The sequence below is a fragment of the Dreissena polymorpha genome, chromosome 7, assembly GCF_020536995.1.
Source record: "Dreissena polymorpha isolate Duluth1 chromosome 7, UMN_Dpol_1.0, whole genome shotgun sequence".
NCBI lineage: Eukaryota > Metazoa > Mollusca > Bivalvia > Myida > Dreissenidae > Dreissena > Dreissena polymorpha.
Window position 1 is genome coordinate 85,180,998 of NC_068361.1, and position 25,948 is coordinate 85,206,945.

General features: G+C 32.6%; 2 protein-coding genes across 5 annotated transcripts in view; one reads left to right on the forward strand and one right to left on the reverse strand.

Moving 5' to 3' along the window:
- LOC127837572 (uncharacterized) overlaps nucleotides 1–25,948 on the reverse strand; it is a 386,512-nt gene that overhangs the window by 233,495 nt on the left and 127,069 nt on the right. The gene's annotated exons all lie outside the window — the stretch shown is intronic.
- Nucleotides 17,708–23,127, forward strand: LOC127837595 (uncharacterized). Of its 3 annotated transcripts, none has more exons than XM_052364852.1 (7): nucleotides 17,708–17,758; nucleotides 18,591–18,668; nucleotides 20,533–20,608; nucleotides 20,830–20,991; nucleotides 21,312–21,469; nucleotides 21,646–21,864; nucleotides 22,677–23,127. In XM_052364852.1, the coding sequence occupies exons 1-6, from the start codon at nucleotides 17,737–17,739 to the stop codon at nucleotides 21,690–21,692; spliced, it is 543 nt and encodes a 180-aa protein (XP_052220812.1). In that variant the 5' UTR covers nucleotides 17,708–17,736; the 3' UTR covers nucleotides 21,693–21,864; nucleotides 22,677–23,127. The 3 variants fall into 3 exon arrangements, 1 of the variants encoding a protein (XP_052220812.1); XR_008029344.1 differs by having other exon boundaries at nucleotides 17,741–17,800; XR_008029345.1 differs by lacking the exon at nucleotides 18,591–18,668 and having other exon boundaries at nucleotides 17,735–17,800.

The window sequence follows — 25,948 nt, forward strand, 5'->3', positions numbered from 1 at the left end:
ATCGCCTTTAGAAAAGGTTAATATTCTTCTGTGGACACATTTAATTTTTAATGGAAACTTAGATAAAAATAGACCGCTTGTCTTTATAAATGGTTAAATGCATGTTGTACATATATAAACTTTAAACATTATTTTGTATGCAGTAGTTTCCGTCTAGTTCAACCATATTGACATTTCAGGCAATTTCGAAGTCTTTGTTGTAATCACAAAATCCGATCTAGTGGTAGAAAAAGGACGAAATTTGTCTACATTTTACCCACAGAAACAAATTACCATGTCACATTTTCTGGAATATGAACGTATAGCGGCAAATCATTTCAGCATCTCGAAGCACATCTGCTGGGGGGAGCTACGTGTACGGTTATAGCGAAGAAAAACCATTCATCGAGAATATCTCTCCTGAATTCGTGATACAGATGATGCAGTCTGGCCAAAATAGTCCTCGAGTGGAAAACGAACCTTTGCCTGGTGGTGCTTAAATAGCCGAGAACACGAGTAGCTTCATTGGAGACATTGCCGTGGGTTTGATTTACATTGGTGTTCTATGGGGCATAACCTTGATACTCCAGCGCCTATAATCTGTTCAAACTGGATGTGGTTTTTCGTCAAAAAAAGACAATGCGCACGCAAGATTTACCTTTTAACTGCAACAACAATACGCCACTACATGAACTGTGTTTTCCAAAGTAATATGTAAACACATGAACGTGAAAAATATTTATTTCAGGATTTACCTACATAGCTATTGCATTCGAAATGATGGTAAATAGTAAATATAATATTATTGAAGTTATGAAGTTATGAGTTTTATTACACATTTCGCTCAAACGTTTTGTGAATAAATCTGCTTGGACTTAATGTGAGGTTTTGGGGCCTTTAAACCGAATTTAAAGCCTCAGTGCAAGACTTTGCATTGAACTTTCTAAAGTATTGATCATGGTTATAGTCTTTGATGTTTGGATGTATGATGTGTGTTTTTTTTTAATTATATAGATTTTAGTCAATTGCCTTAAATAAAAGAAATCGGAGTGATGATTAAAATACCTTTTCTGATGCAACTGGACTTGGGCTGTTAAGATATTTTCATTTTAAAATTTAAAACGTAGTGTAATTATGCGAAAGAAATTGGTTTGAAACAGGGTTTGTTGACGAAAAAGTGAAATTATATTACTTCTTTGTGACATTGAAATGGAAATGTCACTTATGTATACCTATCAAAGATGCTATTGACCGATAACAATAAAATTAGAATGAGATATACATTGGCATTTAAGGTCAAACTATCAAATTTATGTTCATTTAAAGCAGTGTGACATGTATTTATTCATTACTTATGTATAAAGCATGGATTACATTTGTATCTAGTCTGCATTTAATGAACTGCTTTCTACTGTATTTCGATTTATTTTACTATACTTTCTTTTTGTATGTACGTGTTATGTGCCATCTGTAAAAATATTGGCCTTTGAAGTCAATTTGATTATTTCTGTCCATATTTACCCTTTTAAAGCTTTAGTTCACATACGTTTAGATAGATAACACAATTGCATTTATTGGCTCTGACCATGTTTTCGAACAACATACACAAACACAAATCAACTAAACACAAAGTGTAGTATTCCATACTAAAATGTTTAAAAAAAGCCATTATAACGCATACGTTTCAAATGTTAAGACTTTATTTACTCATCCTGATTACTGTCTGATTATATTACATGCAAAAAATGCTGTGAGGTTATTTATGTGTCATACATCACTTTAAACATTTCTATTACCAGTAACGTGTGTCTACCTATCTTATTTACAAGATGTTTAACACGTTTGTTGTATTGACATTGTAAATGACAAATACTTAAAACCATGTATTATACTTGTAGTCGTCGTTAAAGCTGCTGTTAATTCTCGGGAAGATTTACCTAAGTTTTAGTAAGTTTGTATATATTATTTTTTTATAATTATTTATAAGTGCATTTGTCTTAATATTTTTTCCGTATGGGTTGCATTCTGACTTGATGGCATAATTGGTGTTATAAACAGATACTAGTTGTTGAAATTTCTATCAACATATTGTTCATTTAAGGAGTCCTTACAATCTTATACCTGAATGTATTTTGCTATATGGAGTGAATATAAACGGCAACTAGGTACACAACTATCTGAATTATCTGAGACATCTTTTTATTAACAATGAAATTTGATTTTGATTTCACGAACATTTTGATGTATGTACACAATTTTGCAGTAGACAGACGTGTAATGACACGCATTTTTTGTCCAATGGTTTACAGTTACACATGTAATCGATAAGATAATGCAATCACGTGCTTTTATTTACCAACAAATAATGAACCCATGATTGATCAACTAAAAAATTGACAAGTTTGACAGCTGTATACTGGTCGATTGATTTATACATTTAGTTGATAAGTTATCACTTATAGACCCCCCTTGTGGAATTGAACTCATGGTTTCATATGTTTAAAAAAAATCTATTTACGGAACATAGCTATAAGTTGTTTTTTTTTCGTTTAAACTGATCATTCTACTGTTAATGCAATCGTTTACTTTGATCTCTTAAAGTATATGCATAGGAAACTAGTTTTAGCCTTAAATATACGAGTAGCGGTAGATATTATAATAAAATATTCAAAAAGAGATTTCAAACGAAAGGAAGAAATTCTTAAAACTAATGAGGTCTACTGAACAAATGATGGCTTGTTGCACCGGGATTTTAATACTTGTTATTCGGAACTTAATGAAAATCAATTGTTCCGCCAATTTACATGAGGTACACGAATATTATATGGGATATCAACTTCAAAGTTAATAGGAGATAGGCAAATGTCATTGAGGGAAGTGGCAGCGGACATGAACCATAACGTGTGCTTTAAGAGTTGTGTGTGTGTGTGTGTGTGTGGTTTGTTCCTTTTGGATATTTTCTCCATTTTTTTCCGGGACCTTTCTGAAAAGAAATTAAAGATATCAACTTAAAACTTCAAAGCTCGATAGCAAACATTATGTGAAAGTGCAGTTTATGCAGAGCATATATGGATAAATATAAATGGTATCAACTTGAAACTTTATATGTAGACAGGTGGTCTCATTTATGGAAAGCGCAGTGTATGAACGATAACTTTTGTGTACATATTTTGGGAGTTGTTTCCCTTATCCACGTATCGCATAGATCTGAAATGCTGTGCTTAGGAGCTATAACTTTTCTTTCCATGTTTTTGTTTTTTTATCTGTATTATGGTAATTATTACCTTAAGATTTTGCCCGGAATGTATATACAAAAAAGTACGAGGTAAATTGTTGACACAATGAAAAAGAGTCAAGACTGCTTCTTCTGGTTTAAGCTCACCTCAGCACTACGTGCTATCGTCCATCGTTCGACGTGCATTGTGCGTCGTCCGTCTTCAACATTTGCTATATTTACACTTTAGAGGCCAAAGTTATTACCAAATATTTATGAACTGGGTCAAAAAATTCATCCAAATGATATATCGGCCGAGTTCTATACTAGATCGTGAGAGGTCAAAAACAAGGTCATACGGTCGAATTAAAAAGAAATATTGTTAACACTCTTTAAGTCACATTTATAGTCCAATCTTCAGCAAACAAAGTCATATCATCTAGACTGAGTTCGACAATGGTTCCGGTTCATCGAAGGCTAGAAGCCGATCTAGCAAGGAATTGCACTTTCGGGCTGTAGGCTACACGTCATTGGTGCTTAAAATAGAAAAACCGGTTTCCGCTCAATGTATTCAGTTCGGGTGGAGGCATTGTGCTTTAATTAAGTGCGAAATAGCTTCAATGCGTTCATTGCCTTCAAATTCACTTATTAAATTCAATTTCAAACAAAATACAATTCTCCTAAATTAATTAGTAAATAGTTTCTTGGCATTCTAACGTTCTGTTTTAATAACTTTATGTTCACAAAATGTTCATATACTATATAACTACCACATTTATTTAAATTCATATTATGTAATCGTGATCAGAGCGCACGAATAGTCGGGCGCGCTTTCTTGGAACGGGTGTTATTGAATTTGTATACTTATATTTATATATAATTATCATCAAAACAATTAAAATGGGGCTTCGTTGATGATTGTTTGGGAATCACATATGTATTGACTTAACAGTAACTTATGCTGTGAGTTATTTCTTATTATAAATTGTTACATTTTACATTTTAATTATATACCCTTATTTTCATTGTGGATGTTTGTAATCGCCGTTCTCCCGTCGTTCGTTGTCAACATTTATTTCATAAACAGTATACCATGTCAGTACAGGAAATATCGAGGACATAACATTGTTGCTACGCGCAACGATGAGACGTGTGTAGGGTTGTCTATTTATCTGCGTTGTGTAGTTATGCATTGTTAAGTGGCAGTGTAAGTCTGTTAATTTGTATAAGACCTTGTTAGGCTGTTTTTACTAGTGTATATGGTACATGTATACAAAAAAGCAGTTCGATATCTTACTTTTTTACAAACTGCGAGCTTGATTACTCACACTGGCGCGTGTATTATCACGTCCGATTGAGTTTCTTGTTGTTATTTATTTTTATATCAGCTTTAAATTATATATACTTCATAACTACTACAGATGTTTGCATCAGGTTACCGACAGCAAGTGTACATATCATTTTCAAAGCGGAAGAAAAAATCGACCCTGCTGTTTTTTTCACGTTGTCGCATAATTGATGTATTTCATGTCGCATAATTGGTGTATTTCATGTATATTCCTTGTTCGGTATAACTGAATACATAATATCTGTCTTCATGAAGAAATGCATAAATGGGCATCATATGTCGTCGTCAAATTAGACGAAAAAAATGCACCAAGTTATTGCCCATGGCTGGGTTCACTAATTAGTTATGTCTATGGTAAGCACATGCGCACTGTTAATTTGTGTATATTTTCATGTTAAATGACAGGTGAACTTTCATATATGCAGTTAAACAAACGTGGTCTCGCTTAATTATTGGCATATATATGCACAAGATGTGTAAGTCACACATAAAGCCATCCCGTATCAGGTAATTCAACTCATGTTAAAGTCAATCATCCAGACAGCCGTCACCCAATTTATTTGTCCATTATTGTATAAATTGGCATCTGCGTTGTATGAAGGACAGTCTCACTTAAACGGCCGAACATACAAGTCGCATTATTGCTGGCTTTCGCGGGATGGGCCCATTGCGGGCTTCGCATGTATCTTGTATTTGACAAACATTTTGGAAACGTTGTGTTGTGTTAATAAGCAGAAATAAAACGCAAAGAAATCAGAAATGAACTTTGTTGGTTACTGTGTCTTTTCCACGAACGATATATAATTACGTGACACAGTACATTTTATGGAGCCGTGTACCATGGATACGACCGAAGTACGATCACAAGTGCGATCACGTGCCGAAAAAATGAAAACATCACAACCACAACGCGACATAATTCAGGTCAGTTGTTTAAAAAAATTGTGGCAAACTTGGAAAGGGAATTTCAAAATTTATAAAGTAGAAAATGAAAGTAAAAGGCGTCATGACAACGAAATTTTTAAGAATTGTTTTAAAGAATTTAATGTAGTTAGATGTTAAAAATAATAGTGTTGATAATAAATTATGTACGAACAAATTTAGCAAATATCAAAATCATGCCAATTTTGCATTTATCGGTACATTTTTATAAATATCGGGAAATTAAGATTAAAATAAATAAAAAAGAAAGTTATTTAAATTTACAGAAGTTTCTGAGTTATAGAAATAATGAAATTAGAGGCGAACAAATCATTGAGAATATTTAAAGAATTTTATATAAATTGTGTATGATTATGATATAGATTGTATACGAACGTGCGTTTTTTGCGCACAAATCCATTTAACATTGTTGGTATTTTTTGTAAAATTCCATTTAATTAAAACGTACAAGGAAATAATAATATCTTATATAGTTTTGTTTATTATTTTAATAAAGAAACTTTGGCGGTGGCTTTATTTATTAATATAATAAAACAATTCTCGGAGATGATACAAATATTCAAAGAATTTACCTAGTATTTTACATTGGCAGAATTAAGAATTTAGGAATTTAGATTATTTAAGACAGTTTTGTTTATTATTTTAATTAAGAAAATAAGGCGGGTTTTGTTTCTTAGAATGATAAAGAAAATTAAAGAGGACGAATAAATAAAATTATTGGAAAATTTAAAAATAGTTTTCCGAATTGTAAAAGAAAGAAAATAGGAAATAAGAAAAATAATGTTGATTGCGAATATGAATAGGGCAGACACAAAAAAAAATATTATGTAAATATGTATATACGTCATTGTGTTGATGCAAATATATGTAGGATATCGGTAATATTGAAGGTCTTGAGTAATTTTAAGTAAGAATTTAATGTGATCTGACGCGTATAGCGCAGTGAAAATATAACGATATGTACGCATTAAATTTCTAATATAATTGTTTAAGGGTTACAATTATATTTTATGAGCACGGCTGACTGATCAGCGTTCGGACATACCGAGCCAGAGGTTCTGATAAACCTTAGCGTCCTCATGAGTTAGAGAATTTATCCCTGTGCCATCGAAGCAAATTACGCTATGGACAGAAGATGCGATGTCGCATAAGAATTATTTGAGTAGTTCGATTAGGAGCAAAGACCTGAATTTTGAAGTATACCGATACGTGTTCTTATATTATGAATGCATATATATAAAAGTCTGCCTTGTCATATTTGCGCATTTTTACAAGTGCACAGGTCAAACATGTCAATAAATCTATGCCCAACGGCAAAACTATAGTGATAAAGACGAGGTTTATGAAACCATGATATGAACAAGTACGTCTATCATTACCCATTACTCTAGGTCAATAAAGTGGCGCGCGCCTGTCAAAAATTTACCGGCTGCACGTGCGTAAAATGATTATGCCTAAGGCGGTACACAAGTCATATTAAGTAAATGGCTTGTCAGATGTCAAACTGTCATGTACTTATCCGAAGTATGTTTTGAGGAATTGACTAATATTTTTTCGTTGTAAAGAATTTATTTTTTTGAATAAGATATCACAGTAAGTTGTCATGACGATATTTAACAATAACTAAGGGGATATTTATAAATGTTTGCCATGATTTTGAACAACTGATACTTGTATCACCACGACGCAGATAAAAATATCGAGATTTGAAGACAACGCCGAAGAAGAGCGACTTCGCGAGACAACGCCTTCCACAACGAATAGAAGAAACAAACAACATAATTAGAATGGAACATCACGGCGTTTACTCTCAAAGTGAATACCTGGTTCTATCACTAAAAGAAGACCAACGCCAGAAGATTTCGAAGGACAACAAGTGACGCAACACTGGACACAGTACTTGTGACGTTAAACACTATAGAGTAGATGCAGCCGTTCAACTGTTTGACGTGCGTAGATAACGCATTTGGAATGATACTTCCGAGGCCTAAGACATCAAGGAGAACACTGCTATAGTTAATACCTCGTGAGCATTATGGCCAATAGAAGATCTTAATGTCCCAAGAGAAATGAAGACGCTGGAACCAAGAACAAAAGTACAATCAACAACAACAGAAACAACAATGCGATCACAAAGGTTTTAACATACGTCACAATTGATAAGCAACGCGGTACGCATCAACACCTTATCCAGAGACAATATCATGATGGATTCAACAACAGAAACAACGACGTGATGACAGCTGGTTCAGCGACAAAAACAACAGAAACCACTATGACATATCCAGCCTCGATGTGAACCTTGATACGCAGATGAGTGCAACCGACCACGTGCGATTTGCCTACACAGCTTGGCGATAGATAGAGCTTCTTCACGACAGCAATGGTAGATAACATCACCCATGAATCAACATAGACAGAAAACAACAAACCAAGACATCTACTTGACAGCAACAGGTACATATTCAACCCGGGCAATACCTTCTTCGAATGGACAGCACAGGAGGTCACTAGTCAAACAACGCCTGTAGTGTTACGTGGACAATCGATCAACGTCATTTAACATTGATACATGATATTGTAAGACACGTTTGTCATTTAGGATTTGATCTTTCTAAAGATTTTAAATCATAAAATATAAAATCTTTCTTTAATGAAAATGAGGTGTGTCGCATAATTGATGTATTTCATGTCGCATTATTGGTGTATTTCATGTATATTCCTTGTTCGGTATAACTGAATACATAATATCTGTCTTCATGAAGAAATGCATAAATGGGCATCTTATGTCGTCGTCAAATGAGACGAAAAAAATGCACCAAGTTATTGCCCATGGCTGGGTTCACTAATTAGTTATGTCTATGGTAAGCACATGCGCACTGTTAATTTGTGTATATTTTCATGTTAAATGACAGGTGAACTTTCATATATGCAGTTAAACAAACGTGGTCTCGCTTAATTATTGGCATATATATGCACAAGATGTGTAAGTCACACATAAAGCCATCCCGTATCAGGTAATTCAACTCATGTTAAAGTCAATCATCCAGACAGCCGTCACCCAATTTATTTGTCCATTATTGTATAAATTGGCATCTGCGTTGTATGAAGGACAGTCTCACTTAAACGGCCGAACATACAAGTCGCATTATTGCTGGCTTTCGCGGGATGGGCCCATTGCGGGCTTCGCATGTATCTTGTATTTGACAAACATTTTGGAAACGTTGTGTTGTGTTAATAAGCAGAAATAAAACGCAAAGAAATCAGAAATGAACTTTGTTGGTTACTGTGTCTTTTCCACGAACGATATATAATTACGTGACACAGTACATTTTATGGAGCCGTGTACCATGGATACGACCGAAGTACGATCACAAGTGCGATCACGTGCCGAAAAAATGAAAACATCACAACCACAACGCGACATAATTCAGGTCAGTTGTTTAAAAAAATTGTGGCAAACTTGGAAAGGGAATTTCAAAATTTATAAAGTAGAAAATGAAAGTAAAAGGCGTCATGACAACGAAATTTTTAAGAATTGTTTTAAAGAATTTAATGTAGTTAGATGTTAAAAATAATAGTGTTGATAATAAATTATGTACGAACAAATTTAGCAAATATCAAAATCATGCCAATTTTGCATTTATCGGTACATTTTTATAAATATCGGGAAATTAAGAATAAAATAAATAAAAAAGAAAGTTATTTAAATTTACAGAAGTTTCTGAGTTATAGAAATAATGAAATTAGAGGCGAACAAATCATTGAGAATATTTAAAGAATTTTATATAAATTGTGTATGATTATGATATAGATTGTATACGAACGTGCGTTTTTTGCGCACAAATCCATTTAACATTGTTGGTATTTTTTGTAAAATTCCATTTAATTAAAACGTACAAGGAAATAATAATATCTTATATAGTTTTGTTTATTATTTTAATAAAGAAACTTTGGCGGTGGTTTTATTTATTAATATAATAAAACAATTCTCGGAGATGATACAAATATTCAAAGAATTTACCTAGTATTTTACATTGGCAGAATTAAGAATTTAGGAATTTAGATTATTTAAGACAGTTTTGTTTATTATTTTAATTAAGAAAATAAGGCGGGTTTTGTTTCTTAGAATGATAAAGAAAATTAAAGAGGACGAATAAATAAAATTATTGGAAAATTTAAAAATAGTTTTCCGAATTGTAAAAGAAAGAAAATAGGAAATAAGAAAAATAATGTTGATTGCGAATATGAATAGGGCAGACACAAAAAAAATATTATGTAAATATGTATATACGTCATTGTGTTGATGCAAATATATGTAGGATATCGGTAATATTGAAGGTCTTGAGTAATTTTAAGTAAGAATTTAATGTGATCTGACGCGTATAGCGCAGTGAAAATATAACGATATGTACGCATTAAATTTCTAATATAATTGTTTAAGGGTTACAATTATATTTTATGAGCACGGCTGACTGATCAGCGTTCGGACATACCGAGCCAGAGGTTCTGATAAACCTTAGCGTCCTCATGAGTTAGAGAATTTATCCCTGTGCCATCGAAGCAAATTACGCTATGGACAGAAGATGCGATGTCGCATAAGAATTATTTGAGTAGTTCGATTAGGAGCAAAGACCTGAATTTTGAAGTATACCGATACGTGTTCTTATATTATGAATGCATATATATAAAAGTCTGCCTTGTCATATTTGCGCATTTTTACAAGTGCACAGGTCAAACATGTCAATAAATCTATGCCCAACGGCAAAACTATAGTGATAAAGACGAGGTTTATGAAACCATGATATGAACAGGTACGTCTATCATTACCCATTACTCTAGGTCAATAAAGTGGCGCGCGCCTGTCAAAAATTTACCGGCTGCACGTGCGTAAAATGATTATGCCTAAGGCGGTACACAAGTCATATTAAGTAAATGGCTTGTAAGATGTCAAACTGTCATGTACTTATCCGAAGTATGTTTTGAGGAATTGACTAATATTTTTTCGTTGTAAAGAATTTATTTTTTTGAATAAGATATCACAGTAAGTTGTCATGACGATATTTAACAATAACTAAGGGGATATTTATAAATGTTTGCCATGATTTTGAACAACTGATACTTGTATCACCACGACGCAGATAAAAATATCGAGATTTGAAGACAACGCCGAAGAAGAGCGACTTCGCGAGACAACGCCTTCCACAACGAATAGAAGAAACAAACAACATAATTAGAATGGAACATCACGGCGTTTACTCTCAAAGTGAATACCTGGTTCTATCACTAAAAGAAGACCAACGCCAGAAGATTTCGAAGGACAACAAGTGACGCAACACTGGACACAATACTTGTGACGTTAAACACTATAGAGTAGATGCAGCCGTTCAACTGTTTGACGTGCGTAGATAACGCATTTGGAATGATACTTCCGAGGCCTAAGACATCAAGGAGAACACTGCTATAGTTAATACCTCGTGAGCATTATGGCCAATAGAAGATCTTAATGTCCCAAGAGAAATGAAGACGCTGGAACCATGAACAAAAGTACAATCAACAACAACAGAAACAACAATGCGATCACAAAGGTTTTAACATACGTCACAATTGATAAGCAACGCGGTACGCATCAACACCTTATCCAGAGACAATATCATGATGGATTCAACAACAGAAACAACGACGTGATGACAGCTGGTTCAGCGACAAAAACAACAGAAACCACTATGACATATCCAGCCTCGATGTGAACCTTGATACGCAGATGAGTGCAACCGACCACGTGCGATTTGCCTACACAGCTTGGCGATAGATAGAGCTTCTTCACGACAGCAATGGTAGATAACATCACCCATGAATCAACATAGACAGAAAACAACAAACCAAGACATCTACTTGACAGCAACAGGTACATATTCAACCCGGGCAATACCTTCTTCGAATGGACAGCACAGGAGGTCACTAGTCAAACAACGCCTGTAGTGTTACGTGGACAATCGATCAACGTCATTTAACATTGATACATGATATTGTAAGACAAGTTTGTCATTCAGGATTTGATCTTTCTAAAGATTTTAAATCATAAAATATAAAATCTTTCTTTAATGAAAATGAGGTGTGTCGCATAATTGATGTATTTCATGTCGCATTATTGGTGTATTTCATGTATATTCCTTGTTCGGTATAACTGAATACATAATATCTGTCTTCATGAAGAAATGCATAAATGGGCATCATATGTCGTCGTCAAATTAGACGAAAAAAATGCACCAAGTTATTGCCCATGGCTGGGTTCACTAATTAGTTATGTCTATGGTAAGCACATGCGCACTGTTAATTTGTGTATATTTTCATGTTAAATGACAGGTGAACTTTCATATATGCAGTTAAACAAACGTGGTCTCGCTTAATTATTGGCATATATATGCACAAGATGTGTAAGTCACACATAAAGCCATCCCGTATCAGGTAATTCAACTCATGTTAAAGTCAATCATCCAGACAGCCGTCACCCAATTTATTTGTCCATTATTGTATAAATTGGCATCTGCGTTGTATGAAGGACAGTCTCACTTAAACGGCCGAACATACAAGTCGCATTATTGCTGGCTTTCGCGGGATGGGCCCATTGCGGGCTTCGCATGTATCTTGTATTTGACAAACATTTTGGAAACGTTGTGTTGTGTTAATAAGCAGAAATAAAACGCAAAGAAATCAGAAATGAACTTGGTTGGTTATTACTGTGTGATATCAACGAACAATGTGTAATTACGCTACACAGTCGTTCAGCATTTGTTGAAAGCGGAATTTAAAGTAAACACCAATAAAGAAAATTGCTTGCATTTAGATCTTTGTTTTAGAACCTTTGAAGTTATAATCGTTTTTAATTTGAGACAGTTGACTTTTATTTAATGACGAATAGTTTCATGGCGACACACATTGGATACTTTACTGTGATGTCGTGCGCTGCTGGTAGTGAAGGTAAATGTATTGTAACGTAAACTAGGGCTCTGATTCAAGTTATTCAGTGTATCGCGTGTTGTGTGGTTCTATAATCGCCATTTCTTATTGATATTTATTCTTAAGGAAGATACATTTATTTTTAAGGAAGATGTACGTATTCGTTCCTTAGGAACAATTCAATCTCACGATTTCGTGACTTTTTGCAATATAAGTGGTATTATTCCGACACAATTCAAATTCTTCCTAAATATTTCGATTTTTTATAAGGAATATGTATAGCCTGTTTATTTACCAATCCTCAGCCGATGAGGAATTCTTCTTTTGTTTTCACAGCAAATCTTGATACACTTAAATTGGTAGATACTTAGGTATAAAAAAACTAGATCGAAGTCATTCGAACACATATACATCAATAAAATAATACAGTGCAATAATAATAAATCGCTTCTCGGCATGTTTGAGACAAGTTGCCGAAGATGAATAAAGTGTGAGAATAATTATAAGTAAATCCCCTTTTTTAATTGCAATAACCCCATGCCAAAAGCCGGTTAAAAGTACTGGTTTTAAAAAGTAAAATAAATATAAAGTAAACATGTCAAATGACACCATTTAAAGAGGTATGCTATAAAATATATAAACATGTATCACATTTCACGTATGACATTACTATACCATTTTATACAGCTTATAGGAATTATGCATGCTGCTTTGTGTTTGTAAAAGTTGTATTTTACAGAATGTATAAATGTTTACTTTTATGTATATAATTTGGTTTTGGTAATATTATGTTGATCGAGTGTTTCATTTTGGGGGTATCAGGCTGGAGTTATAAGTAGGTTGAATGTCAAACCTCCAAACTACTTCACAAGACAGCTTATAGATTTATTCGCATATTGACTTTGGAGCCATTGTTACTATGCTATTTATGAATAGTTTATCCTGTATATTTTTGATGATGACAATAATGTTAATTGAAGAAATCTGTATATATTCAATATGCTTCAAATAACACTGAACTATAGGTGTTTTTGAAATTAATATTTCTTAATTACAATTTATATATATTTGGTATATTTTTTTCCAATTTTGTATTCATCATTTCTTTCAAATATGATATATGATAAAGAACATTTTAGTACATAACACCCTTTACAGTGGTTCATATTTTTAACAATTTGACAGCTGTATTTTAGTGTTATATTTATGTGACAGCCAGTTTATATGATTTGGATTTTAAAGACATGTTCATGTCAACTTACTATTAATCATTCAGTTTTGTAGTGTAATGTTCATTAAGATATTTTATTTTAACAAGCATATGAAATTTATATTGGTCATTGCTTGAGCATTTGCTTTTATTTATTTATTTATAAATGTATGTATATATTTATTTTTTATTTATTTTATGTATTTATTTATTTATTTGTTTATTAATTTATTTATTTATTATATTCACAATTGTTGTTAAGAACTGAGCATTCAATTTTTTAATAACGTGAATAGAAACACTGTTTGATTTGTATTTCGAATTGTTCCGTTACCCGCAGATAATATGCTGATTAAAAGTGTGTTAATGTTAATATCAACAACGCGCTGTTTTCATAATTCATATATACAACTCATATCTGTCAAAAAAGAGAAATTAATCCTACAACAACTGTATGTTTTAGAGATAGGGTAATAAAAAACTTTCCATGTGACCATAAACCTATAATTGGTAATTTGTCTACTTCTTTCACAAAAAAACCCATATATTTTCAATATAATGTTTATGTCGATACTTTTGTTCGTAAGGTCATTATGATTGAGGTTCAGTTTTATGCGCAAGAGTGCGTCCAACCAATGTTGCAAAGATTGTTATTCCAACGTTCTTGATCTGTTTCCCTAGCTCACAGGTCAAGGTCATATTTAGTTTTTGCAGTGATGCGTTTCTTAAATAATATTGATCAATCAATGGTACTGATGTTAATTTTTCCTGATAAAGTATTTTATTAGCTTTCGATAACAACCGGTGTGTGTTGATTCGTTAACAATTGTTCGAGGTACTTGGTTTACAGTAAGATGCTGTAGTTTTACGGTAAATAAAGTTGCACTCCTTGTTTCTATTATAGCAAACTTGTGTGTATTTCGAACTTAACGATGTCCTTACGCGCCTGGAGCAGCATTATGTCTGTACAAAGTGTGTGTCACAGCATTCTAGCTAATAATTTCCAACTTTTTGTCTAAGGTATAGATCATTAATACGATACACATACATCACGAAAAAAGCATTGAAATGAGTACATCTTGGTTCATTTCTGTGTTATGGTAAATTTAAAGCATTGGGCGTTTACAGTTAACAGTTGCGTCCAACCACACACAAAGCCGATAATTAATAACTAATACAAAACCACTAATATATTTAAAAAAAATTACGTTGGGCACTGGATGTTGCTTTGTTCTATATGATCATTTAATTCCCATTCATGTCGTGATGAAATATTTTCATAGGCCTGTCAAAAATATTCTAGGTAAAAACTAATTAGACAATAGATACACATATGATCAAACAAATGAAAAATAAACAATGAAAGTTAATGTTCCACTGACACATGATAGAGAGATATGTTTTCATCAACACAATTTCGTTTATGGAGTTGTTTTCTTTGCCCCAAATTCCCATGGTTATTTCAAAATAGTGTTCGATTTACAAGTGCAATAAACACAACGGAAACATTGAAGCAAATACGTTATTGATTTGAGTATATTCCATCCCGGGTGTTTTTCTTTCGATTTCTAAATATCAAAAACAATATATTAATTATACACAGCCAAATGTTCCTATCATGTTTGACCAGTTCCGGATTACCCATAAGGCAAGGAAGGCAAATGCCTATGGGCCCCGCGACACTTAGGAGCTGAATGAGACCGTCAGGAAAGATTTTTTACTCACGTACTAAGCCTAAATACTTGACATATCCACTTATTTAATATCCTTGTAATATGACTTGGCACTGGTACGCTTTTTTAAACGAGTGAAATTGACTGAGCACTGATGTGCTGGAGGGCACGTAGCCAAACATGTCATCACCTTTGGGCCTCTATGTCGCTAATCCGGCACTGTGTTTGACCCATATATTTTTTTAAAAGCCTTGTGTAAAAAAACACACCCCATACAGCTAACCATACGGGTGTTAAATACAATAATAGTTCACAATGTGTATTTAAATAGAATAAAAAGAAATGATGTGTTCATGAATAATCGTATCTGAATATATAAATCATCAAAATGAAACATGTTATTGTCTAATCAAATAATTTACGTCGCTTACCTATATTCTCGTCGCCGGACATTGCAATGTTAACACATATTGTCCTTGAACGATTGTATCAATTAAGAGGTTTAGTGGCAATAATATGTGTAGTTTTGTGTTTTTGTGCAATAAATAGTTTTTGGAATATTGATTTATCTTTTTTTTTGTATTTCTAAGGTGTTAAGTATTTTTTAATTGTGTGGTTATACAAATAAAAATTTTACATGTAGATTTCTTTTTTGCCTCATATATTGAACAGACGTTTATTTTCATTGAAATATTTGATTATTGAACGCAAATGCATGTACTTTTAAGTGGTTTTCAAATGTGTAATACATTCTAATTTTAGATCTGTAATCAGAACGCCGTTGCACGTTCATTAAGCAAACAGACGGTGCATTATAGACTAGATTAAATAGATAAAATATTGCCGTAGATATTTTGAACAAGTTATGAATTCAGTATCTATAATAACGGTGTTAAAGCGGTTCAGTTACATCTCCGTAATTTATAACCCAAAGTGAACCTTCTGCGTGGCGGTATTTGGCTCTCTTATATAAGCATGATTTTACGAAGGAGGGCACACAACTGGGAAACAATAAGCAGCATGATGAAAGTGGTTTGACAATGTACCACGCACGGAGTATTATAATCATTAAGCCATATAACAACGCCGTTGTTTTGTGAATACATTCAACATAGAATGCAAAATAAATTGGCCATTCATTGTATGCGTAATAGTCTATGTAAATTTCTGTTTAGTGCAGTCCACAGTAGGAAATCTGTAAGCAAGAGTAACAAATTGTTTCAAGTGCAAAATTAAAATAAACATATTTACTTATTTGAGAATGGTAACAGTTTTTGCTACATCTGTCTCTTGTCCGTTGTACATTGACATTCTCTATAAAAGCACACACAAATTCTAATCAATACATCAAGTTTTATGAAGATGCCAATTTTAAAGTGCGTTTTTATAGCAATATGTTGTACTTAACCATTTTAGAGTACAAATAAGCTTGAGGACTATCAAACAATACCAATTACATGCACACGACTATTTTATTTATTTTATCACAGGACAGTGTACCATTGAGTGTTTCAAATTTACGAAGAATGCATGTATTTGAGGTTTATTAAGATAATCCATTAATGGAACATAAAGCAAACGAGACAAATTTGTTGAACACAGATATACACTTTCATGCAAATCGTTTTTTGAATCATTTGAAATGAATTAACATGAATTAACTCCTCTACGTATCCTCTATGTTAGTCTGTATTTCATATGTACATTGATTATTCGCTTAAAATAAACTTAGTTCACATGTTTTCACAGAATAAACTTTCAATAGAAGTTTAAATTAGACTTGAGTCTAATCACTCCCGTTCATAATCGAGGCAGTTTGATATTATTTGAACGTTAATAAGTTATTAACGTAATCCTTTTCATGAATGCTTCTTTGAAAAATTAAAGAGCATTCTTATGTTTTATATTCAATAAAACGTGTTCGAGAAGAAAACCTCAGACAGAACAAATTAAAATTTATTTTAATTATGCAACTCTCATTCAGAATATATATAGAGAGAGATATATTATATTTTAAATACAGAAAATAATGACACAACGCATCACTGAAATTAACGTTCGTTCTATACTGTGTAGTTATGTGTTTCTGCACAATTTCCACTTGTTTCTTATAGAAAACTGACAGGTTTATTTAGAAAATGGCATGCAATATTAAAAATATAATGTCCAAGATGTTCCGTGAAACTTCATACATTCTATTGTTTTGTTACGTTGAACTATCGGAATTTCCCTGTTGTTAATTAACAACTGAGGGTTACAGGTATCGTAACGGAGTGGTTGTATGTTGGGTTATAAATAACGGAGAGGGTACATAACCGTTTTAACACTATGATCATAAGCACTTCAAATTTTATGACTTAAGATAAGCTCTGAAATGAACTGTTCAACGTTAACTTGAGTTTACATTGCGATGTCTGGTGATGAGAATACAGGTTAGCGAAGTAAAGTTGTGTAAGATTAATTTGTTAGTCAATGTAAGCAACTTATTTTGCTGTATTTATATTTGAATGAACATATCACTCTTTGTACTATGTGTTAATGCATGTTGGGGGATATTGTTATAGCTGACACTTTATTTCTTGTTGTTGTTGTAGTTCCTGCTTTACACTCTCTTTAAATGTCTATAAGTCAAGTATGTTACTTATTTAAGTTTATCGATTATGGTTTATTTAGCTTTTTCTAAGGCTCTATTTATATCATCTATCGACATTATTTGTATGTTATAATTTACTTTCTTTACTTTTGAAAATACAGTTATCAATATTACATACACTAAATCTCTCTATCGCCAACGTTCATCTCATTGTGAACATGCATTTATTTTGCAAAAAGCATTTATTGCTGATTATGCAAATAAATAAATCACTGATATTAGCCATGTTGCATCAATAGCATATTGACTAAAATGTTTCGATGCTTTAATATTATAAAATATTTTGAAATGCACCAATGAATATGGGTCAAACAAAACAAGTCCATATATGTATACGATCTGGTGTTAATTATTGCATTCCTCGCGGGCTAACGGTCTTATTTATTATTTTATAAACATCTTCATTTTTGAGATGTCTGCATAAATACAACTCAGCTAAGTAATGTCCGTTTAGATTTTTAAAATTTCTAACCGGGTGGTCAAGATGAATGTTCATCGTAAAATACTACGACTGCATGAATGTGACTTCCTCTGTTAGTTGTCATCAACGGAATCTCAATATGTCTTCGAAGACCGTTTCACAAACATTAATATATTCTTTTTTAATTTAGGTATTTCGATCGGAAGTGACGAACTAGCAAACGTTCGTGCACGTGCAGATCCCTACAATATCGGAAATAATCAAGCTGGTAATCTTGATCATAAAACTTGAAGTGCTAAATAGTTTGACGTCAACCACTACCATGTTGATTTTTTATGGGTAGTTTACAATATGGCGGACAGTGGGTTATGACTTTTTTAAACACACTTCTCTATAAATCGTTGTATCGTAACGGCAATAATATGCTTTATGTACATTTTAATAAAAAAGCAAAAAAGGCTGTCAATATGTTCTTTAGCCCAAATTACGATCAAGTGTATGGTAGAATATACATGTATTTGTCTTTTTTAATAAGATGATAGCGGACATGAATTTCTCTCCTGATATCGTTTGTTTTAAAGTGTATCTATGTCCCCGTAATAAAAACATATAGAAGCTTCGCAAAGAGATTAACTTTACCATCAAAGTTTTCTCAATGAGTTTCGCGTTATTGCTCATCTATTGTGATTTATATATGTATATACATGTATATCAACCTTTATAGCAAGCAACACCCAGTCGTATTGTTAACTATATTATATGTTATTGAATATGTTCTTGTAAGTTAAAAAGGCATTTATTTGATTCGCTTGAGGACAATCGATCGGATTTAAAGTTTTAAGTTGCAATGAAATGGCTCTGGTTAATATAACGGTTAAAATTCCTTAAATAGGCTAACGTTACATCTTTTTATCATTTTTTCTACAAGATACATCGATTAAAAACACTATAATCATGAACCATTTCCGAATGGAAAAGCCTTTCCGATGATGTCGAAAGTTTGATATTGATTAACAAAAATCCATTATTTAAATTTAGAAGAGCGCATCCAAATATTACTTAAATACAACAGAACAAAGTGTGTTTTTTTTCGGACAAGTGCAGACATTACCGAAATATTTGCGAAGAAATTATGAATGCGATATATAAAAAACCACCCCTTTTATTAAAACTATTAAAAAAGGAGATGATTCTTTTAAACCATTGAAGAAAACCGCTGACGTCGTTCATACATTAATAATCAAAAGTAAACAATTTGATAGATAGCTTTGGTTCTAAACTTCATTGTATATTACCTTCGACGTCATATCTCTGCAATTATTAATGCTTACTGTTATACTCAATAATGGCGAATGTCAAAAGTCGTCAGCCTTACCCTCACATCGATTGTTTTCCTGTCGTGTGCATATATTCATCTATATAATCATCTATATTAGTCAACGATTTTAAGAATATTTACGATCGTATTGTTGATCAAGCATTGCTATTAAGATATCGAAAGTAGAAAACACCCAGTAGAGAATATACTTATATCAATAACTTATTGGCTAGAATTTTTGTGTGCATTTTTATAATACTAGTAAATTGTTACATATTGTTAAATGCACATATGAATAGGAGGCATACAAAACAATCGCATACACGACCTTTTATTGATGATACAATATATTTAATGTAAAAATAACGAAATAGCTAATATCATTAGAGTAAAAATCATTTCTTACATGCCAAATTAGGGAAAACTTTATTGAAAATGTTCATTTGATTTGTTGTTGAATATGTTATCTCATTAATCATAGAAAATCATCAAGAATAATTGAAGGCAAATAACGCATGTACGTGTGTTAATGTAAACGTGATTCTTAAATCAATAGTCTTTTTAATCCGACTTTATGCTTATCCGAGTAGGATGTAGTGTTTTTAGGCTACTTAAATACATACGACTTTTACAGAACAAAATGATCTTAATGCGTTACATGCATGCATACTTGATCGTCAAAGAAATATACTATCAAATCTATGACAAAATTAGAAACAACTTTTCATTCCGGTTTTCCTTTTTTCCAGAGCGCGGCCCATATTTAAATAATATCTTTTAAATATTTTAAATATGCTTATGTTTAAATTATCAGATGCCACTGAAACGAAAGACGAACAAAAGAAGACAAATGAAGTACTTCTTAGGGAAATTGCCGATTTGTGCAAACGGTAAAATAACATTTGATTGTTTTCACATGTAACGTTATATCGATTCGCTTGTCTGACCTGCCTAACTGATCACATGCCTTTTCTAATTAAGAATGTTTAAGAATGTTTGTCACGTCCTTCAGAGATATACAATTTCTTCCTATAGACGAAAAATTAAAGTTAAATAAAACTTTGTTTGCAATACGTTTCTATCCGTGTGTTGTGTGTTCCGTTTATTTTAGAGAAGACAGAAAGACACCTGAGGTTATTTTACTTCTTGGAAGCACTGGTGTAGGAAAAAGTTCGATGGTTAACACAATCATCAAGGCCTTGACCGGAAAATATTTCTACAAAGCTAAGTCTGGCCGAGGACGTGAAGGCTCAGTTACGCTTACGTTTGATTGGTATGTGAGAACGATGTTTAACCAGGTTTATATATTTATATATATACATAATTAAGATGTAAATCTACAAATGTCTGTTAAAAAAAGTGATATTCAAACCTTTCATTCCGCTTGCTATTTTTATTTGGATTGATTCGAATACTCAATTTAATATCCAGTAGGGATAAAGAGATATATTTTCATGTTAAATAGCTTACCTTAAACACATACACTAAAATAAATTTGTCTCAAGAAAGAACGTTTTAAAAAGGGAACTGTATGGTTTAGTTTTTAGTCAATAATTTTGGTGTAAGACCGGTAAATACATGTTTTTGTTTTAGGTTTGACCACTGTGGTATTGCGGAGTGTGATTTACAGAGTTTACAACAAGAGGTCATTGGAGATTGCTGGCAACAGTTACCAAACATTATTGACGCGGATGGAATGGGATTCCAGGATTCACAAGATATTCAAGAAATATTGGAGGTGGTTTTGGGAGGTATGTGCTTATTTCGATTAACATCTTCAGATACCCATGTTAGACACATACAACTCATTGCAATGCAATACATAAGTGTCAATGAAAGTAAAATCGGTATCCAGCTATATTTAAAACAATCTCCATAAAGGTGCGAGTAAAATTATCGACTTGAATGTATACGTTTTATCTTTCAGGATTCATTCCACCTGAAACATCTATAACGCATTTACAAAAGCTTTAGAGCGATAACTATGTTGGGTGTTTGAGAGAAATATACATCAATTGTCGCAAGGAATGGAAGGTTTCGAAAGTCGTGTTTGTCGCAACTTGCAGTCAAATGCTTCCAACTGGTTTGGTAGATGTTATTAAAAGAATATTGAAAACGTTTGATCCCAAGACTGGGTTTCTACAATGTAAGCCCTATATTCACTGTATTTACTTGAACAGCTATTTATGCAATATGTTTAATAAAACACGTCTATTTATTCTTCACGCACTGTGTAATTATTGACAAGAAATCATTATATATATATATATATATATATATATATATATATATATATATATATGTTCTATCGGATGACCGCTTTGTTAAAGTTTTACATTTCCAATAAATGTATCGTTTTATTAGAAGTGGTCTGTAGCATTGTCTGAGTTTAAATCCTACAGGACAAAGTCAGCGAAAAATATCGTTTTGCTTTGTACACTTTTCATACTTTTAACTCACCACTTTTTTAAATAAAGAAATATCGCAAAAATCTTGAAAAGAAACACATTAATCACTTGTTAATGTCTCATCGACTTTTGTTTGAATTGATCCACAGGAAGATGAAAGCAAATCAAACACGCAATAGCACTTTAAAAGAAAATCACCAAATAGCGTTATTTAAAATATTTGACTAAGAATAAGATCCTTAATACATGTTTTAACATTTACAAATTAAGTATCATGTATCATGTCCTCGTTTTACGTTCTTTGCATGATTCAATCAAACGCTTGGCTCTTAAGTGACCCAGCGTCATTTATAAAAATATGTTTATACAGACGTGTAATATTTTCAAACGACAAAGCATGTATTCTCAAATTGATACCATGAATATGTTTCGACTTATTATAAATATTTAGCGTTTTAAGTGTGATTGAGTAGATCTATTGATATATCTTAACAATCCATTGGAGTATACGTCGTTCTTCTCATCTTAATAAACTGCTTTTTTACATCAGACGATGCTGACGTATTCATAGTCATCACCAAATGTGATTTGGTTCAGGGAATGAAGAGATTCCCGAAAGCAGTACCTGAAGAAAACGCGACAGAAATAATAACAGCGGCTCAGTTCAAGAAAACAGAAGAAAAGGTTGCCAATGTGTTTAATATCACAGGAGTTCAAAAACACACCAGTATTCACTGGATGAGCTACGTCGGTGATAGTGAGGATGATCCTTACATTGACAATATCGCCCTGGAGTTTATCAAGAAGATGATGCAACCAAAGCGACAGAAGAATCAAATTAAACTTGATACAATGCCATTGATAATGAGATTAAAACTAAAGCTGAAAAAGTTTAAGACGCATATTTATGAAATGTGTGCATTGATTGTTTGCATAATTGCAGTCGTTTATGTCGTCAAGGCTATATGTACTCCATTGAAGATTTAAGCTCAAGCGTCTGACGAACTTTGAAAAGGTCTTCATTCACCTTCAGAGACATGTTTGTTGTTGATTCAAAGTGCCTGAATGTATACACATTATCGAAATAGTTAACATAAGATAACATATACATTCTATTACTTACAAAATATCCAAAAAGTTAACATATGATAACATATAAATTATATTACTTAGTCTGTACACAATACTTTCACACGTGTCGGATTAGCACTTCCGAGCTGTTTGTAAGAAGGTTTAGCATCCATGTAATTGATACAAACATCGATAGTGTGTTTCCTTAATATTTCTTTTACGGCAGGCACAGATTACTTATAAGTACAGGGTTAAGTTCATTAACCTCAGCTGCCAACAATGTCAACTATGCAATTTGAGCTCTCAGTTATACCCGTTACAAACTCGGCCCATGTGTTTTAATACCAGAAATGGCATGAGATAATGTACCTGTTTAAATAATCCCCAAAATAATGCTGAAATTTCCTCAAAAATGTTTGTTTCCACTAATCAAACGGACCATAATTTGTTAGTACTGATCCTCAATTCGTGTTTGCTATACCAGATCATAATTATTTTGCCTTGTGGAAATAGCCCATCTTTTGCCAACTCAAACAGGCCATAAAGTGCATGTGGTTTATCATGAGCCTAACATCCAGTTTAAAGGCATTTTCATTAATCGCCTTTTACACTTGCACTCTACTGAAACATGACTTTAAACACTCAGTTGCGGAAATAGTATGCGTTTATGCTTCGATAAATGAATAAATGATTTGTTTTTCTATGACTTTAGAGATTTCTGGGACGTAAATTGATTCATATGTTTGGTACGAAAGATGTATGGTAATCTTATTTTATATTCTAAAATAACCAAACGGAGAAGCAGATATTGCAAATATAAAAGTTCTTAATCGAATATAACTTCTTTTCAATTAGTCATTAATATAATAAACTCGTTTAAAAAAAGTGTTCTTCATTTATTGAAATTCAATGTTTTTTATTCTGTGTGAGCGCATTGATGCGTATTATAATAGTCTTTTTAATAAAAACTGTAATTTCTGACAAATACATATTGGATAGAACTCAAAATGCATGTTCTGGCATTATGGCCATATCTTCCATCGTAACACCGGATTATTATCTATGACAAAGGCCTATAGGCAAGAAAAATTATGAATTCCAATTTTTCTCAAATGTTATGTTGTTTTTTGTTCTTAACTCGTATTGGTGCGTTTTTTCCGGTTTTATTCATAGTTTTGTTTAAAAGTGTACTAAAACTTATTAATTTGCATTTTGAATAATCGGATCAAAGGTTAGAATTTTATGCGGCTAGAGCTATATTGATCGTTTGTGTTTCGATGAAATGACAATAAAACAATCGTAAAATCATTAAAAAGTTGTACACCCAATATAGGCCTGTATCCAACAACTACGAGATAAACATGTTAACAAAACTTATGGATATGTCATACGAGGGAAGACTTACATTTATTAAACTACCCACTTTGAAATTTCTTCGATTGCGAGTAGTTATGATAGAAACATACAAGATGTTTAACACTATATATGGCAAGCAATCAACAGCTGGAATTTTAAGTCTGAATAATAACAAACAACTAGAATGCGCCCTTTAAAAATCATAAAACACAGATGTATACGTGACGTTCGCAAGTCAGAGAAATGGAACTTGGTCGAAGACCTCGCAACATCACCGCGAGCAATTGTATGCAATTTCAATTGTGTACCAATAGTAAAAACAGTGTTGTTGATATGTTGCGCACTTAAACTTATTCAGATTTTAAAGTACAAAAAGAGGTAAATTTCTGCTAAATTTCCGGTCCGAGTTATGGAAATTGGTCCATGACCTTACACAATGACTCCGAACACACTTGTTTATGTTTTAATTGAACAGCCGAAGTAGAAACAATTAAATGGAGAATTTTGACGTTTACCTGGACGCCGGGGTCGACATTTGGGTGAGAATTTTAACGCGGACAATTCGTTGAATAGTCTAGATAAAATACTGATGACTGCGTTTACATGTGTACTAAGTTGTTGGCTAAAGATAAGCTTCCCTGAAAACTATTTAGACAAGTCAGAGTTAAAAGAATATATTATGGTATATATTAGGATGATACTTAGCGAGTAGTCTGACTTCAACCAATCAATTGTTTCATAAATGTCAATGACATAATAGCAAATGGTTTGCCAGATATTAAAACGTTGTTTTCAAAATAGCGTTCAATCATTTCGTCGTCTTTGCAATCGAATACTGCGCTAGATGCATTGATTAAACTTATTAGTTATCTATACCACAAAGAAAAGCATGTGAATAAACATACAAAATAACAACATAACATTTTCAAAACATTGATGAACTTTGCAGTTTTATTAGTACCAAAGCATGAAATCTCTAACAACAACCGATAATCTGAACTAAGACAAGATAAACACAAATTAAAATGATTGCTAACATTAACCCAGCACTCTCATTATTGTGATTTAAAAAATGAAACAAACACATTGTACAACAAAGTAAAAATACATATAGCAAAACCATTACATAACATCTCTGACATTGTATTATTACTTTGGCCAAGAGTGAACAAAACAAGTTCATAATGAATTCTTTGCGTGGAAAAACAAAAAGAACACACTTCCTGGACAAAAATATTGTAGAAAAACAAAACAAAACAAGAGGGCCATTAACTCTAAGGCGCTCACTTGAGACCCGAATAATATTAACTATTGTAAGAATGTGGAGTTAAGAAGTAATAAAAGTACTTAATTAAAGATAAATATTTAATATCTAAGCATATTTTGTTTTCGACC